This window comes from Macaca nemestrina, assembly GCF_043159975.1.
Source record: "Macaca nemestrina isolate mMacNem1 chromosome 11 unlocalized genomic scaffold, mMacNem.hap1 SUPER_11_unloc_4, whole genome shotgun sequence".
NCBI classification, from domain to species: domain Eukaryota; kingdom Metazoa; phylum Chordata; class Mammalia; order Primates; family Cercopithecidae; genus Macaca; species Macaca nemestrina.
In genome coordinates, this window is record NW_027257575.1 from 262,308 (window position 1) to 278,545 (window position 16,238).

Genomic DNA, 16,238 nt, shown 5'->3' on the forward strand with positions numbered 1-16,238 from the left:
ACCACCAATCTGTCTTCCTAAAGGCTGTTCTATTTTGCATTAAGACCCGCCATGAATGAGAGAGAATTCCCACAGCTCCACATCTTCACAGGCTTTCGTGTTGATAGTGTTCTGGATTCTGGCGTAGTGATATCTTACTGTTGCTTTCATCTGCATTTCTCTATGACACATGATGTGAAGCATGATTTCATACGTCGATTTGCCATCTCTATATCTTCTTAGATGAGGCATCTGTTAGTCTTTGACCCATTAATGTGAAGAATTACGTTAATTGGCTTTTCAATGTTAAACGAGCTTTGGATATGGGACATTCCATGTGGTTTTAGTGCACAATTTTTGTTAGATTTAATTTGCTAATATTTTATTGAAGATTACTGCATCTATGTTCATGAGAGATGTTCTGTAGTTTTCTTGTAATATTTTGTTATTAAAATGGTATTTGATATTAAAATGATGCTGGCTCTATAGAATAAGTTAAGAAGTATTCCTCAGCTTCTATGTTCTGAAAGAGATTGTAGATAATTGGTATAATTTCTTCTTAGATATTTGGTAGAATTCACCAGTGAACCCATCTGGGCCTGGCACTTCCTGTTTTGAAAGGTTATTAACCACTGATTCAATTTAACAGATAAAGGCCTATACAGATCGTTTCTTCCTGTTGAAATTTTGGCAGATTCTGTCTTTAAAGAAATTGGTTCATTTCATCCACGTTATCAAATTTGTGGCCATAGAGTTGTTCATAATTTTTATTATCCTTTTCATGTCCATGGGATCTGTAGTTATGTCCCTTATTTCATTTCTGATATTGGTAATTTATCTGCTGTATTTTTTTTTCTTGTTAGAGGCTTACAGATTTTGTCTCAAAGAACCAGCTTTTGGTTTCATTGATTTTTCTCTACTGATATTGTTTTCAATGTATTGATTTCTGCTCTTTCATTATTTGTCTCCTGCTCAGAATTTAATTGGATGTTCTTTTTCTAGTTTTCGAAGGTGGAAGCTGATTGATTTTAGATCTTGTTTTTTTTTAACGTATGCATTTAAAATCTATAAATTTCCCTATAAACATTACTGTCATTGCAGCTCACAAATTTTTAACAAGCTTTCATTTTCATTTACTTCAAAAATTCGAAGAAATCTTCAGATTTCTTCCTTGAGCAATGTATTATGTATAAGTGTATTTTTTAATATCCTAATATATTTTCTCGTCATCTATTATTGATTTCTACTTTACTGTGGTTGAGAACATACTTGTTTGATTCCTATTCTTTTAAATTTGTTAAGGTGTTTTTTATGGACCACAACATGGTATGTCTTGGTGAATGTTCTGTATTCTGTTGTTGGAGGAAATAGTCTATAAACGTCAGTTATATACAGTTGACTGAGGATGCCGATTTCAATTTTGTCCTTACTGATTTTCTGGCTACTAAATTGGTCCATTTCTGATAAAGGGGTGTTAACCTCTCCAACTATACTAGTGGGTTAATTACTTCTCCTGGAAGTGTATCAGTTTTTGTTTTGGCATTCTGATGCTTTGTTAGCAAAAATACATTTCAGGATTGTTATATCTTCTTGGAGAATTGATCCCTTTATTTCGTAATAGTCATCTCTGGTAACTTTCCTTGATGTAAAGCCGACTCTGTCTGAAATTAATATCACCACTTCCATTATCCAAAATGAGTGTTGGCCGGGTGCGGTGGCTCATGCCTGTAATCTCAGCACTTTAGGAGGCCAAGGCGGGATGATCACCTGAGGTCAGGAGTTCAACACCGGCCTGGCCAACATGGTGAAATCCCATCTGTACAAAAATACAAAAAAAAAAAAAAAAAAAACCAATTACCCAGGCATGATGACAAATGCCTGTAATCCCAGCTACTCAGGAGGCTGAGGGAGAATCACTTGAACCTAGGAGGCAGAGGTTGCAGTGAGATGAGATCAGGCCATTGCACACAAAAAAATTAGTGTTAACATTTGTATCTTTTGCCATCCCTTTACTGTTGATCTATATGTATGTCTTTATATCTAAAGTGGATTTCTTATAGACAATATATAGTTCGGTGCATTTGGACTGACAATGAAAGTAATGATATACACTTGAATTAACATCTACCATATTTGTTACTATTTTCTATTTGTTGCCCTTGTTTTTTGTTTTTGTCTTTCACTCTTTTTTTTTTTTTCCCTTGTGGTCTTAATTGGGCATTTTCTATGATTTATTTTCTTTCCTTTTTTAGCATATCAGTTACTCTTTTTTTTTTTTTTTTAAAGTGGCTGCCTTGGAATTTGCAACATAAATTTACAAGTAACCCAAGTCCACTTTCAAACGACACTACACTGGTTTCTTGATAATGCAAGCACACTATAATAACAAAATAATCCTAATTCCTAATTGCTCTCTCCCATCCCTCCATCCCTTGGGCATCACTGCTCTCCTTCATTTCACTTATATTTAAGTGTGTGTATATGACATACACATAAGCATGTAATATACTGTCGATATTATGAATGAACTGTTATGTTAGATCTATTAAGAAAAATGAAAGATTTTCTACTACCTTCACTATTTCTTCTTTGATGCTTTTTGTTTTTCTATTTATTTTTTTAAACAGACAAGGTCTTGCTCTGTTGCCCAGACTGGAGTGTAGTAGCATCATTATAACTCACCGCAGCCTTGAACGGGATCCTGGGTTCAAGAAGTGACCCGTCTCAGCCTCTCAAAAGTAGCTGGCACTATAGGTGTCGGCCACTACATTTGGCTTTTTTTTAATGAGACAGAGTCTCACTACGATGCCCAGGCTGCTCTAAACTAAGCTGCCTCCAGCTGTTCTCCCATCTTTGCCTCCCAGAGTGTTAGGATGACAGGTGTGAGCCCCTGTAAACAGACTGTGCTCTTCCTTTCTTTATGTACAGCTGAGTTACTGACCTCTACTACTTTCTCTAAAGAACTTTGAACATTTTTTGAAGGCAGGTCTACCGGCAACAAATTTTGCAATTTTTGCCGGAGAAGGTCTTTACTTTTTCTTCACTTTTGAAAGATAATTTCACAGAGTATAGACTTCTAGGTTAATGGAATTTTTTTCCTCTCAATAGTTTAAATACTTCACTCCACTTCTTGCTTTCATGGTTTTTGAGGGGAAGTTGAATATAATTCTTATCTTTGATCCTCCATAGGGAAGGAGATTACTCTAGTTTCTTTGCTTTTTAATCTTTGATTCACCATAGTTTGAATATTTTATGCCCAAGTAGAGTTTATTTTTGTTTTGTTTTTGTGGTCCTCGTTTGTACATTTATCCTTCTTGGTGTTTCTTGAGCTTCCTGGATCTATGGTTTGGTGTCTGGCATTAATCTGAGGAAATTCAGCTATTACTGTTACAAATATTTCTTCTGTTCCTCTTTCTTCCCCCTTGTATTACCGTTATGCATATTTTCTGCCTCTGTGGAAGTCCCATAGTGCTTGGATACTCTGTTCTTTTTTGCTTTTCAGTTCTAGAGGTTGGAATTGGGTATTTCCCTTTCCCCCAGGTCAGAAGGCTCTGATAAAATCCCACCAGGTGAGTCTCTAGTTAACTAGCTTCTCTGGAAGGTAGACCTACTGAAGAGTGCATCTGCATATTGAAAAATGATTCCTATTCTCTTTCCCCTGTAGTACGTATGAAGGGATTTTTCTGTGATGTTTACTTCGCAAACCTGGTTGAGCTTCTGATGATACAACTCACAAAAGCATGAGACCCATATGCACAGGACTCCTGGAGGTTTTAACTCTCAGACGTGGTCGCACCTCACTGTAGCAATTTGTCAATTCCAGTTCAGGTTTTCCTATCCCAGTGTGGGTTCCTTGGAGCATTGTGCTCCAGTGTATGGTGATTCATCTGCTTTACCTGTCCAGCCAATCTGGGGACAGTGGCTTGCCTGTGACCTCAGGTCTCGTGCAGGTTTAAGAAGAACTGCTGATTTTTCAGTTTGCTCAGCTTTTTACCTGTGAGGAGGGAGTGACAATTGTCAAGATTATCAAGTATGGAACCTGAAATTCCCCAACTCCATTATAGTAAAAAGTGTCTTCCCTTCCTCTGGCTCAAGAATTAAAATATTTTCATTCTTTGACACGTTGTAATTTGATTCCCTAAATATTTATAATTGTAGATTTAAAAACTCGATCTTCTGTTGTATCAGACATCTAGACGGGCACTTTCCAACAGAATTATGAGAGTCCTGTTATAGAACTTGAAACCTTCCTTGTAGCCTCATATAAACAGGTACAATTAATTTTACTAGTATATTTTTAACTTGAAATGCTCATACTATACTTTCAATAAGAAATACAAATAGGCCAGGTGAGGTGGCTCACATCTGTAATCCCAGCACTTTGGGAGCCTGAGGCGGGTGGATCACGAGATCAGGAGATCGAGACCATCCTGGCTAACATGGTGAAACCCCGTCTCTACTAAAAATACAAAAAATTAGCCAGGCGTGGCAGAGGGCAGCTACTTGGGAGGCTGAGGCAGGAGAACGGCATGAACCTGGGAGGCGGAGATTGCAGTGAGCCGAGATCGCGCCACTGCACTCTAGCCTGGGCAACAGAACGAGACTCCGCTCAAAAAAAAAAAAAAAATACAAATACAATATTTTCTGTTTTTTATATTAACTGGCATGTCTTTCACGCAGCAAGTCCACTTCAGACCGGGCGCACTTCATGTGCTCAGCCGCCTCATGTGGTGAGTGACAGAGACCACCCTGCATGTGTGTGCACTTTTTACTGCCTTTTTCTTGACCACAGATTCTACCTCCTGTTTGTCTGTGTATGCAGTGATTATTTGTTGAGCATTACACATTGTAGGTAACATGTTGAGCACACTCAGGATCCCTAACCTTCCTCTGAAGCTTTCCAGCTCTTGTTTTAGCAAGTAGCACAGTAGCACAGGCACTGCTGGGTCATCGTGACATGGGCAGGCTTGGATTGATTCGCTGCTGGTGTGGATCTGTGGAGAGCTCCCATCCTGCACCCACTCCAATCTCCCCCTCCTGGACGGTAGGATGGCCATGCTCCGCCCACACCTGAGATCTCTCTGATCTCCCCTTCCTGGAGGTGGTAGGGTGGCCATGCTCCGAACACACCTGAGCTCTCTCCGATCTCCCCCTCCCGGACGTGGTACGGTGATATGGTCTGCCCACACCTGAGCTCTCTCCCATCTCCGCCTCCTGGAGGTGGTAGAGTGGCCATACTCGGCTCACACCAGAGCTCTCTCCGAGCTCTGCCTTCTGGACGTGGTAGGATGGCCGTGCTCTGCCCACACCTGAGCTCTCGGTGCCTCGATCTGCAGGTGTACTCCAGAGGACAAGTGTACTGTGGGTGCGTCTCATTCATTCTCCTGCCCTTGCCCTCAGGTTCTGGCTGGCACAGCTGTGGTCACAGACTAAAAACAGCCACCTCATTCGTTTTGTGCAGCTTTACAGTTGTTTATGGCAGATGTGTGATTTCAGTCCCTGTTCCCTCATCATGGCTAGAACAAGTTTTGGCAAATTGTTCTTATATCTTTATATTTGAAAACTAAAGGAAAATTTCAGCCATAGAATATTACTGTTGCCACAATCCTAATGAGTGTTTCTCCAGAAACTATGATCGAGGTCAGCAGCCAGTCATTTCATAGAAGATAAACTTCAAGAACATTCTCTGAAGGGCAATGAAACTGAGTAAGATCTAACCACTGTTACCAGCAACCAAGAAAACTAGGTAAGAAAATGCAGCTAAGATTTGGATCAAGTAACTGCGGTAATAAACATGCAAACTATGGCTAAGCACACAATAGGCTGGGAGTAAAAAACTTTTATGATATTGACATTTATAATTTTACAAAACTGCCCCATGTGATATCAAGAGGACTCCTGATGAAAATTTACAAAGGATGCTTTATGGTTTATATAAAAATGCTAGTCAAATAAATCCAAATATTTCACAAAAGTAACATTTCAAATAATATTCTTTTATATTTTGCAGACATCTGTACAATGAAGTTATTCATCATGCATGATCCAGTAACATTTCTCAGTGGTTGGATTCAATACGAGAAGTAAGCAAATAACCGCAATGCTTCTTCCACTTCAAAGTCATTTCTTTTATAAAAAGTGGTCAAGAAAAATGCCTGTTGCCTTACATACTGGTTAGTGCCAAAAATTTGGTTTAAAATATTTCAAGTGGGTTATCCTTTTACGTCCATGTTGTTAGTTACACAAAGAACACATACAAATGCAATTTTTTTACCATAAGTTTTTACAAATTATAACCATAAACCAAAGAAACAGGATTAAGCACATTATTTTTTGAGATAGGGTCTAGCTCTGTTGCCCAGGCTGGAATGCAGTAACATGATCATGGCTCACTGCAGCCTCAACCTCCCCCGGCCCAGGTGATCCTCCCACCCCAGCCTCCCGAGCAGCTGGGACCACAGGCACACACCACCACGCCCGGCAGATTTCTGTATTTTTTGTAGGGATGGGCTTTGGAATGTTGCCCAGGCTAGTCTCAAATGCCAGGACTCAAGCAATCTGCCTGCCTTGGTTTCCCAAACTGCTGAGGTTAGAGGCATGAGCCACCATGCCTGGCCTAATCATTTCTAAAGAGTCTCTATGTATTATCGTTATTTTTTTTCTAATTGAGATTGGGGTCTTGTTCTGTTGCCCCGGCTGGAGTGCAGTGGTGCCATCTCAGCTGACAGCAACCTCTGCCTCCCGAGCTCAAGTGATTCTCCCACCTCAGCCTCCCAAGTAGCTGGGACTACAGGTGCACACCACCAGGCTCAGCTGATTTTTTGTACTTTTGGTGAAGACAAGATGTACAAAAGGCATTTCTGTACATTTTGCCATGTTGTCCAGGCTGGCCTTGAACCTTTGGGCTTAAGCTATACACCTGCCCTGGCTTCCCAAATTACTGGAGTTATAGGCATGAGCTATCGTGCCCAGCCCTTAATTATGTGCTGTGGCTTAATATTAAAATAAGGAAATGGAGGAGCCCAAGGGAGCACATTGGCAGAAAGGGCTCCCTTGCCAACAACCTTGCTAGCACGGCATTCACTCCCTTGCCTGCTGGCACTGCGTTCTTTAGAAGAAGAACACCTTATGTGTCAATGAAAAACAAGAACAACATAGGAACACCCTGTCTCTACAAAAACTTAAAACTTAGCTGGGTGTGGTGGCAAGCACCTGTGGTCCCAGCTGCTTGAGGCTGAAATGGGAGGGCCGCTTGAGCCTAGGTGGTCCCAACTGCAGTGAGCCAAGAGCTGCCATCATGATGCTGAATTCCAACCTTGGTAACAGAGCAAGACCTTGTCTCAAAACAAAAAGCAACGAAAACCCAAAATGATGCACTGTAAGTTCTGTCCTATAAATTCCACTGCCTTCATTTGTAAAGGTACGTAAAGGTGAAACTCAGGAGATGCTTGGAGTAATGTGGACATAAGCTTGACCTCAGCTCTAATCTGAAGCACGTCCTTCTGTCTCACTGCTTGCCAAGACTAAGCTAAACTTCAAAAGTAAAAATATTCCCCAAAATGTACATTTTCAACTATTCATATTGTACCTTAAGTTTCTCTTTTATTGGAGGAAAAACACGGTGTCATTTAAAGTAACACGTAGCTTCAACGTGGGATGTAAGGTGATTCAGGTCCTTTGAAAGACAAGCTTGCAACAACGGCATGAATAATGTCAGAATCAATATCACAGAAACTAAACACCAAATAGTGTAGGTTCAATCCGTGTCTCTAACAAGTATCTGGATAACTAAACTTTCTGCTTTACTTGGGTGTGAACATCATGAAATGTAGTTTACAATTATTTGGGCAGAGAAAAGAGAGAATTTGGGTAGTTATGTAAAATTCAAGATTAAATAAAAGCAGTATTATATAGCAGAAATAAAACTTGGCTATTACCTTCGGTAATTTAGATCAGGGGTTGGCAGGTTTGTGCACCAAATCTGGTCCGTTTTTCTTGTAAATAAAGTTTTATTGGTTCACAGCCATACACACTTGCTATCGCCCATGGCAGAGGGCAGAGTTGAGTGGTTGTGAGAGACCTTATGGCCTGCAGGAACTAAAACACTAGTAGCTGGCACCTTGCAGGCAAAGCTTATGACCTGATTCGAGTAACTGCCTAAACTGTCCAATTCGCTTGTTCTAAAACAATCCAACAATATAGCACACTTGTCTGAAGATTTGAGAACACGCATGCACCAGCCTAATCAGAAGAAAAGTCCAATTCTACCCAGAGGGTTACGAACTCTTCCCTTTTCCCTACAAAGAATTAAATGAATAAAACTGTGTGAGATTTTACTGGTATGTATCATATGTATGAGTCTTGATGAAAAGTTAAAAATGTGTATTTATATAGATACATAATGTTACTTTTCCTTCCACGTTTAACTCATACACTGTTTTCGGACTTCTGGTTCACAAAATCTGCATTTCTGCACCATGATTTTGAAGGCAAAAACCCGACTACTGGGCTAGTGGTCAATTCTGAGGCACCCAGCATGTTCAGGAGGCAGCGTCGGGGAGCGTGTCCCTTACCTGGAGGGGTATAGGCGTCCACGGAGGTCTGCACGACCAGGGACCTGCGTTTGGAAGGCATAGGCACCGGCCATCTTCTGCTCTTTGGGTTTGGCCAGAGCCGCCTGGACAACTTCCGTGTGGACGTCTGAAACGGAGACAGCTCACTCAGTGCTCAGCTGAGGTCCCAGAGGCCAAGCTGCACCCTCCTCTCTGTCCCCGCAGTACGGTTCATCCACCTTCTGAAACTCACCAACAGATGGGTGGGTGAGGAAAGAAAATCAGTGGTTACAATTCCAGTAAAGACATTAAAATTTATTTACAGACTTTTATTTATTCATTTTATGACTGTAGAATCCATATCCAAAAGCAAACACTGGCTCTAAACTGCGCTGAGATTTTTCTTTTTAGGGTGAATGGTCCTTGATCTTTGGAGATTCTTTTAGGTCACACGTTTGAGCCTCCAAATCCTTTCACTGTACCGCTGAGAGGCGTGTGCACGCCTCGCACCCCAACTCACACAGCCACGGTCGCAGCTCAGCTCAACACCGGCCATGGGACAGGACTGTGTTGGCTATGGATATGGTTTGGCTGTGTCCCCACCCAAATCTCAACTTGAATTCTACATCCCAGAATCCCTATGTGTTGTGGGAGGGACTTAGGGACAGGTAACTGAATCATTGGGGCCCGTCTTTCCTGTGCTCTTCTCGTGATAGTGAATAAGTCTCATGAGATCTGATGGTTTATCAGGGGTTTCTGCTTTTGCTTCTACCTCGTTTTCTCTTGCTGCTGACATGTAAGAAGTGCCTTTCACCTCCTACCATGATTCTGAGGCCTCCCCAGCCATGCGGAACTGCAAGGCCAACTAAATCGTTTTCTTCCCAGTTTCGGGTATGTCTTTATCAGCAGCATGGAATTGGACTAAAACAACCATTAACACATTTTGTGGCTATTAACCCATTACATTAATTCCACACATTCACTGAATGCCTTCTCTGTTAGTCCCTACGGGCTGGGGTCGCAGCGGTGATAAGGCAGACAGTCTCATGGCATCTCACGCTGGCCACTTCTTAATGGAGGAGACAGGTGATAGATGGGGTAGGGAATTAAAGCAGAGACAGATGCAGTGGCAACTCCAAACTGTGAAGCTAGGGAAGAACCTTCTTAACACAAAATCAGAACAACAGGAATGAACCATACTGGCTGTCAAGGTGAGAATCTTTGAGACACAGGGAAAAGCCCGCTCAAAGGCCCTAAACTGTGAGTGAGAACGGTGTTAGCAGAATAAAAACACCATCACCACCAAAAATGGCCAGCGTGAGTGAAGACGGGTTGGGGCAGTTTTCTCTGAAGCTGTGAGAATGATCCCACTGAAAGGGAATCGGACGTGGATTTCTGGCTTAAACCCCCCAAGCTGCCACCTGAGACAGGACCCAGACCCGCAACATCACACCCACAGGCAGCTCATCGCACTGCTTGGTCTTGGTCAGCCTTTGTACACACTACTCTCCCTAACTAGATAAAGAGCCTGGTCATCTGGCCACTATTTCTAATTCCCAGGTCATAAACCACTGTGTGACTGACTTGGCTCATGGCCGAAAACTGAAGGGATCAATGAAGTGACAGTCCACTCACTTGCACAAATCGCTTTTTGTTTTGCATATTCTCCGTTTTAAACTTTTTGAATGTAATTTCAAAGACACAGAAAATCTGCAAGACCAGTGTAGTGAATTCCCACATAACTTACCAGGCTCAACTTAGGCCCAACTGTTCCTATCTTACATCACACTGCTTTCCTCCCTCCCCCATGAATTTTCTAAGTCAAATGAAAATAAATTTCAGATACTATGTCCCTCCATACCTAAATGTTACAATGTATTTCCTAAACACAAGGATATGCTCTCACATTCATTTTCCTCAAGATCGGGAAATTTAAATGTCATATACAAAGTTCACTTTCAAATGCTGTCAACTCTCTCCATAATTTTCTTACTTTGTCTTCCTCTTTTACGATCCAATCCAGGATCATGAATTGATTTGTCATGTGATTTTTACCAGTCCAGCATCCAAGTTTCTCAGGTTTTGTGTTTCTTGAAATTGGAAACGTGAAAGAATACAGGTCAGTTATTTTACAGCTTGTCCTTTATTTTGGTATCTTCCAGACTAGACTCAAGGGTATGCATTTTAGCAGGGACACCGCAAGTCTGTCCTGTGTGACAATGTTAACATCAGCAACTCAGTGAAGGTGGTGCTTAAGTTCCTTCAAAGCAAAGACGCTACTTCTCATGTTGAAATTAAGATTTGGGAGGAGGCACCATGACATTATGTGCATATTCTGTTTTCCATGAATTCTTCACTACTAGTTTTATCATCCACTGATTTCCTGTCATTCCTTCTAAATCATTAGATCTTCCATATTCACTGAAAAATAATTATTTCATCTTTCAGCATTCATTTATATATGGTTCATATGTACTCATGGAGTCTGGCTTGGTAGGTTATGATTCACAGTTACAATGGTTTGTTTTGTTGCTCAACTGGTTCCAGATCTGATACCTGATTCCCCAGCCCTTGGACCAGGGCTCCTTCTAGTGAAGAACGGTGTTTGGAAGCTAAGACCGGGCACCCGGTGCCGCTGGGCATTGCCGGCAAGCAGAACACACAACACGCATGTACACGCATGTGCACCCACACCCATCCACAGGCACTTCTGTCCCTGTCTACATCTGTCAGGAGCCTCCAGCTTATACTGGTATAAGGTCCCACATAGACATTCGGCATTTGTGAGGATCTGGCACCGTGACTCACTTCTACAGATTTAACACGTATAAATTACAATGGCTCAACTATAGGAAAACTGATAGCAGTAATGGATGAATTCCCTCATTTCTCACTTGGGCCACACTTCCTGTTTCTGCAAGAACATATCGCTTGGCTAGAAGACACGATGTTGACATTGAAAGGAAAAAGGACCTTGTATAAAAATAATGCAAAGAATTCTTCTCAAAGGCCACTGGGACACACACTTTGTTGCTGATCAGCTGTCCACCAGCGCAGCAGCGAGAGAGAGCTCCACGCGTGAGCAGTCACGGCTCCCGTGACCCACACAAAGACCCCCAGGGTGACGACAGGCCAACCAGCAGCCTTCGAACGGACACTTCCTTCCCGAAATAGCTTCCTGAGAGACAACAAACAGTGATAATTGCAGGCATTTCTATGACTGGGAAGCAAGAAACCCTCCCAGTCCTGTTCCTTCTACACCACATCCAGAACAGGCGTACACCCGGTGTAGAAAGCTCCCAAGGCCTGAACAGATCATTCGATTCTAATTCAGACTGACCTAATCTCTGCAGTGCAGTCCTACAAACAGACTTTCCAAAAGTTACCAAACCACTACCTCAAACCTCATGCTTTCTCTGCTTCGAAAGAGGACATGCGGCTCGGTTTATACGGCCACCAGCACACACACAGGGTATTATCTTATTGCCCTTCAGTGCCAAGAAGAATCCTGTGGTCTCTCACAGTAAAAACAAAACCACAGCCACCACAACCCAGCTTTTCAAGTTGCAGGGAGTTTTACAGCCTCTTTCTATGTCGTCTTCCTTTTTGCCCCAAACTGGATATTCTTTTTAATTTCTCCTTGTTTCCTGAATATAATTTGATCAATACAATTAAAGTGCTTGTGTTAGAAGTAACTTTACTTAAAAAGAATTGAAAGAACTACATCAAAATATTAGGAGTAGCCATTTCAGGGTGACAAGAGAACAATATATTGTTTTTGTTCATTCTTTTCAACATTTGCGAAGTTTTTTCCTTGAATGTAGTCACTTTTGCAATCAGAGGTTACAGTGCTTGATGGAATGAGGCCAGGAAGCGCACACACCACCCAGTTTCTAAGACAGAGCAATCATTTGGGGAAGGATGGAGACACAGGGAAGGTTCATTTTAAAGCAATGCAGGTGTTTTTTTCATAAAGGCAAAATACATTTTTAAAAGTCTTTGCACCATACACAAGTCTGCTAAATTCAGTCAAAAAACAGAGAAAACAGTAACAGAAGAACACTTTAGCCCACAAGGAGACCAGCACACCCAGCTTGAGGCCACTCCAGATGAGGACGGAGAGTGGTTTCCTCACAGCTGACCCATAGGATCAGGTAATACGAGCAGGAGGGAAACGTGGGGACCACAAAGACGTCAGACTGTGGACTGTACAGCAAAAGACAGCAACACAAACTAGCGGAGTAATTAAAAACTATTGTGAAAAGATGTCCACATTCTATTTTAACCTGAAATCGGTGGCACGGTGACACTTCAAAACATCTATAAACAGCACCCCTGAAGATTCTGTCAGACTCTACACTGAACAAGGTTAAGACGAGGAACAATAACAGGATAGCCTCCCCACATTGTGTGGTGGAGTCTTCTCAGCACAGACCCTTATAGAGCATGCTAACCCCATCATCAAAACACAGCGAACACGTGGAGAAAGGACAACCTGTCCAGGCGTGAAGATCAGCTTCTGAAGCATGCAGTGTAATTATGGCTCAAAGCATTTCCTGCGACACTGAGTGAAACGTTTGAGTCAGAATCTACCTCCATGTGCTAAGTTGTTGCTGTGTTTAATTCCCGTCCAACTCAAAATATCCAAGGCAGAAAGCAGCATCCAACCATGAACACCTAAAATAGCGATTAAGTGGACAGCACTTTGTGGACAGACTTTTCCCAACGTGACACCTAGAGGGGACAAGGAGGCAACGCATGCCACGATGGCCCCCCGGTTCCACTCGCTGCTCCTCCTGCATCCTCAGCACAGCCAGATGCTTTGCTAGTGCCCTGCTGCAGAGGAAACACCCCCATGCAGCTACTGGGGAGGCTTCTCTTATGACATCCAGCTTAAAAGGCGGCATGTCCACTGGCCAGTGGCCCAAATCCCACACGTGAGGGGAGAGATCTGAACACCGGACACAGGGAGCAGGATGGACCCATCTCCCAGGAGAGCCAATGCCAGCGGGTCACAGGGAGTCCTGGCCAGTCTGAGGCCTGGGTGCGAGGAAGGGGGCAGTGTTGGATGAACACACAGTGCTGGAAAGGGTATGAGCCGAGAACAAAGACGTTTACAAAGCTCTGCATAAAATCCAGATCATTCTGAGAAGCGCTCAGAAGATGAAGAACTTTTAGGAAAATATAACATGGGTAAACAGGTTGCTACAAAACAAATATTCCCTTGAAAACACAACATCCTTTTCACAAAATGAGCCGATAGATGAAATCCAGCACCCGTGCAGCATCAGAAATCCATGAAAACATCTGACCAAGTGCCCTCCAAAGCCTTAATTACAAATGCCCTAAATACAGTTTTACCCAGCCACGTCTACGAGACATTAGATGAGAGGTCATGGACTGGAAACCATGAGAAACGGAAACATCCTGGGTAAAGGTACCAAGCAGGATTGCAGAGGAGTCAACAGACGTGTGCGCGGACGGCACGAGTGTGACAAGATTCGCTGGTCATGCTGGACACACAGACAGTGTCACGGACTCCAACAAATGCCTGAAATGCAAATGCTTAAAAAGATAGGAGAAAATCATCTGGAAGCTCAGCAGTTAAGACAGAGAGCAGTGACTTTCTAGTATTTCTAAGTATCTTTGAGGATAAGCATCAAAAATGGTCAAGGATGTTTCTACCTACGGAGAGGCTGAGAAGTAAAGGCTTGCAATTTCATGTAAAGAGAAAATGATTTTAGCCCTGGTGCGGTGGCTCAAGACTGTAATCCCAGCACTTTGGGAGGATGAGGGAGGTGGATCAGAAGGTCAGGAGATCGAGACCAACCTGGCTAACATAGTGAAACCCGGTCTCTACTAAAAATGCAAAAAATTAGTCAGGCGTGGTGGTGGGTGCCTGTAGTCTCAGCTAGTTGGGAGGCTGAGGCAGGAGAATGGCGTGAACCCAGGAGGCAGAGCTTGCAGTGAGCCGAGATCAGGCCACTGCACTCCAGCCTAGGCGACAGAGCCAGACTCCACCTCAAAAAAAAAAAAAAAAAAAAAAAAATCATGATTTTAGCTTGGGATCCTAAAGCCGGATTAATGTGTTATCACAACAGAGACAAAAAGCAGGTGCATAAATACTGAGTGAGAAGGGGATGAGGGAATGAAATGGGTACTGCTGGACTCGGGGCTGTTGGGGCAGACACAGCACAGGGGCTCCATGGAGACCAGTGGCCTGCAGCCCTCTCAGGCAGGGAGGGCTCTTGCTGGAGAAGCTCCTACAAAGCTGTCGGGGCTGGGGGTGAGCTGCTGCTGCCATGCAACACAGGGGCCAGAAACTCCAGCAGGAGCAGGACCTGCTAGACCCCGTGTGCACGGCCCTGGGACTAAGAAGTGAAACCACTGTCCCGATATGCCTCTGCCAAACTTCACCAACACAACTGAACAGAATTTGCAGGGGTCAGATCCATGGTTTCTGAAGAAGGTAATAAAGGGTGAATGTGGAGCTGAGAGGCAATAAGTTGATAGAGGTGCATTTGGTGACCCCAAAAGAGGCAGATCTTTCTCATCTTTTCTCTCTGCTGAGGCTGTTTATGGTTCATTCCCTTTAGGCCTTTAAGAACCCAAAAGCATCCATCTATTAAGAGAAGGGATTATTCAGGATCAGCTTCATGCAGCATTGAACAGATCACTATTGTGAGTAAATAATTTGTTGGTACTTCTTACATTTATAGCATTGGGTAAATTGGTTAACTAAAATACATTTATTTAACGACATTTCTTAAAGTACTAAAAATGGCAATAAACTACGTAGTATGTCACATGATGTTGGAGAAATAAAAAATACCTTCTCTGGCAAGAGTTTATTAAAAGTTCAACATCACAGTACACACATTACGTAGCCATTCCGTATGTCTCCATCTTCTAGCAAGCACCCCTTCCTAAAATAATGAAAATGAAACATTCGTTTTTCTTTCCGTTTAATTCAGCAAGCTGCGATTCCGTCTCACTGACAGGAGGCTTCGAGGGACTGGCAACACCCCACGTTCCTGCGTTCCAGGGAAACAGAAGAATAACTGGATTAAGAGTCCAGGCTTTGGCATCAGAATCCCAGCTCTGCCACTTACTCACACTGAGTAAGTTCTCAAATTGCTCGAAGCCTCCCTTGCATCATCCGTAAAATGGGAGCAATACTGGAGAGCTGCTGTGAGAGTCACATAAGATGAAATATACAAAGCAAACTACTAGGTCCTGGGCACACGGCCACACGCAGTGATGGCTGCTTTTATAAATACCTTGAAGCAACGGATTTGTTGCCAATTTCCAAACCTAAAAAGCCCGAAAGGATTAGACTGTTGACACATCCCACCTCATCCTCCGGCGCGGATGACGTGGATTCCTTCCCACCTTGCTCCGGTGCGGACGACACGGATTCCTAGAGCGGCAGGACTATGGAGCACACACGTCCTGCAGCCGCCTGGGATTTAAACACACCCATTTCACACAAAACTGCTGTCATAACTTGCTAAAATCTCTTTCGGCAAGCATAATTTCTCCAGTATGTACTGGGAGCTAGAAATCCCTCCTTCACACAAAAAGGAAAGAAGTCCCACCCTGTGAAAAGACAGCTCTGAGAAGACTATGTCATATTAAACACAGCTACTTCCCTTTCCCATGACATTCTCAATGTTGCAGATCTCAGGCCCCAGCAGTAAGTTGGTT

The 16,238-nt window shown here is 42.9% G+C and overlaps 1 protein-coding gene across 3 annotated transcripts in view; it reads right to left on the reverse strand.

Moving 5' to 3' along the window:
• The window catches only part of LOC139361162 (disco-interacting protein 2 homolog C-like), a 93,590-nt gene that overhangs the window by 18,861 nt on the left and 58,491 nt on the right, over nucleotides 1-16,238 (reverse strand). For all 3 annotated transcript variants that reach the window (XR_011618699.1, XR_011618700.1, XM_071089641.1), the window contains one exon: nucleotides 8,553-8,773. Coding sequence is in view for 1 of the 3 variants with exons in the window: in XM_071089641.1 (XP_070945742.1) it covers nucleotides 8,553-8,613 (61 nt within the window). In the remaining 2 variants the exon portion in view is untranslated. The remainder of the gene's footprint in view (nucleotides 1-8,552; nucleotides 8,774-16,238) is intronic.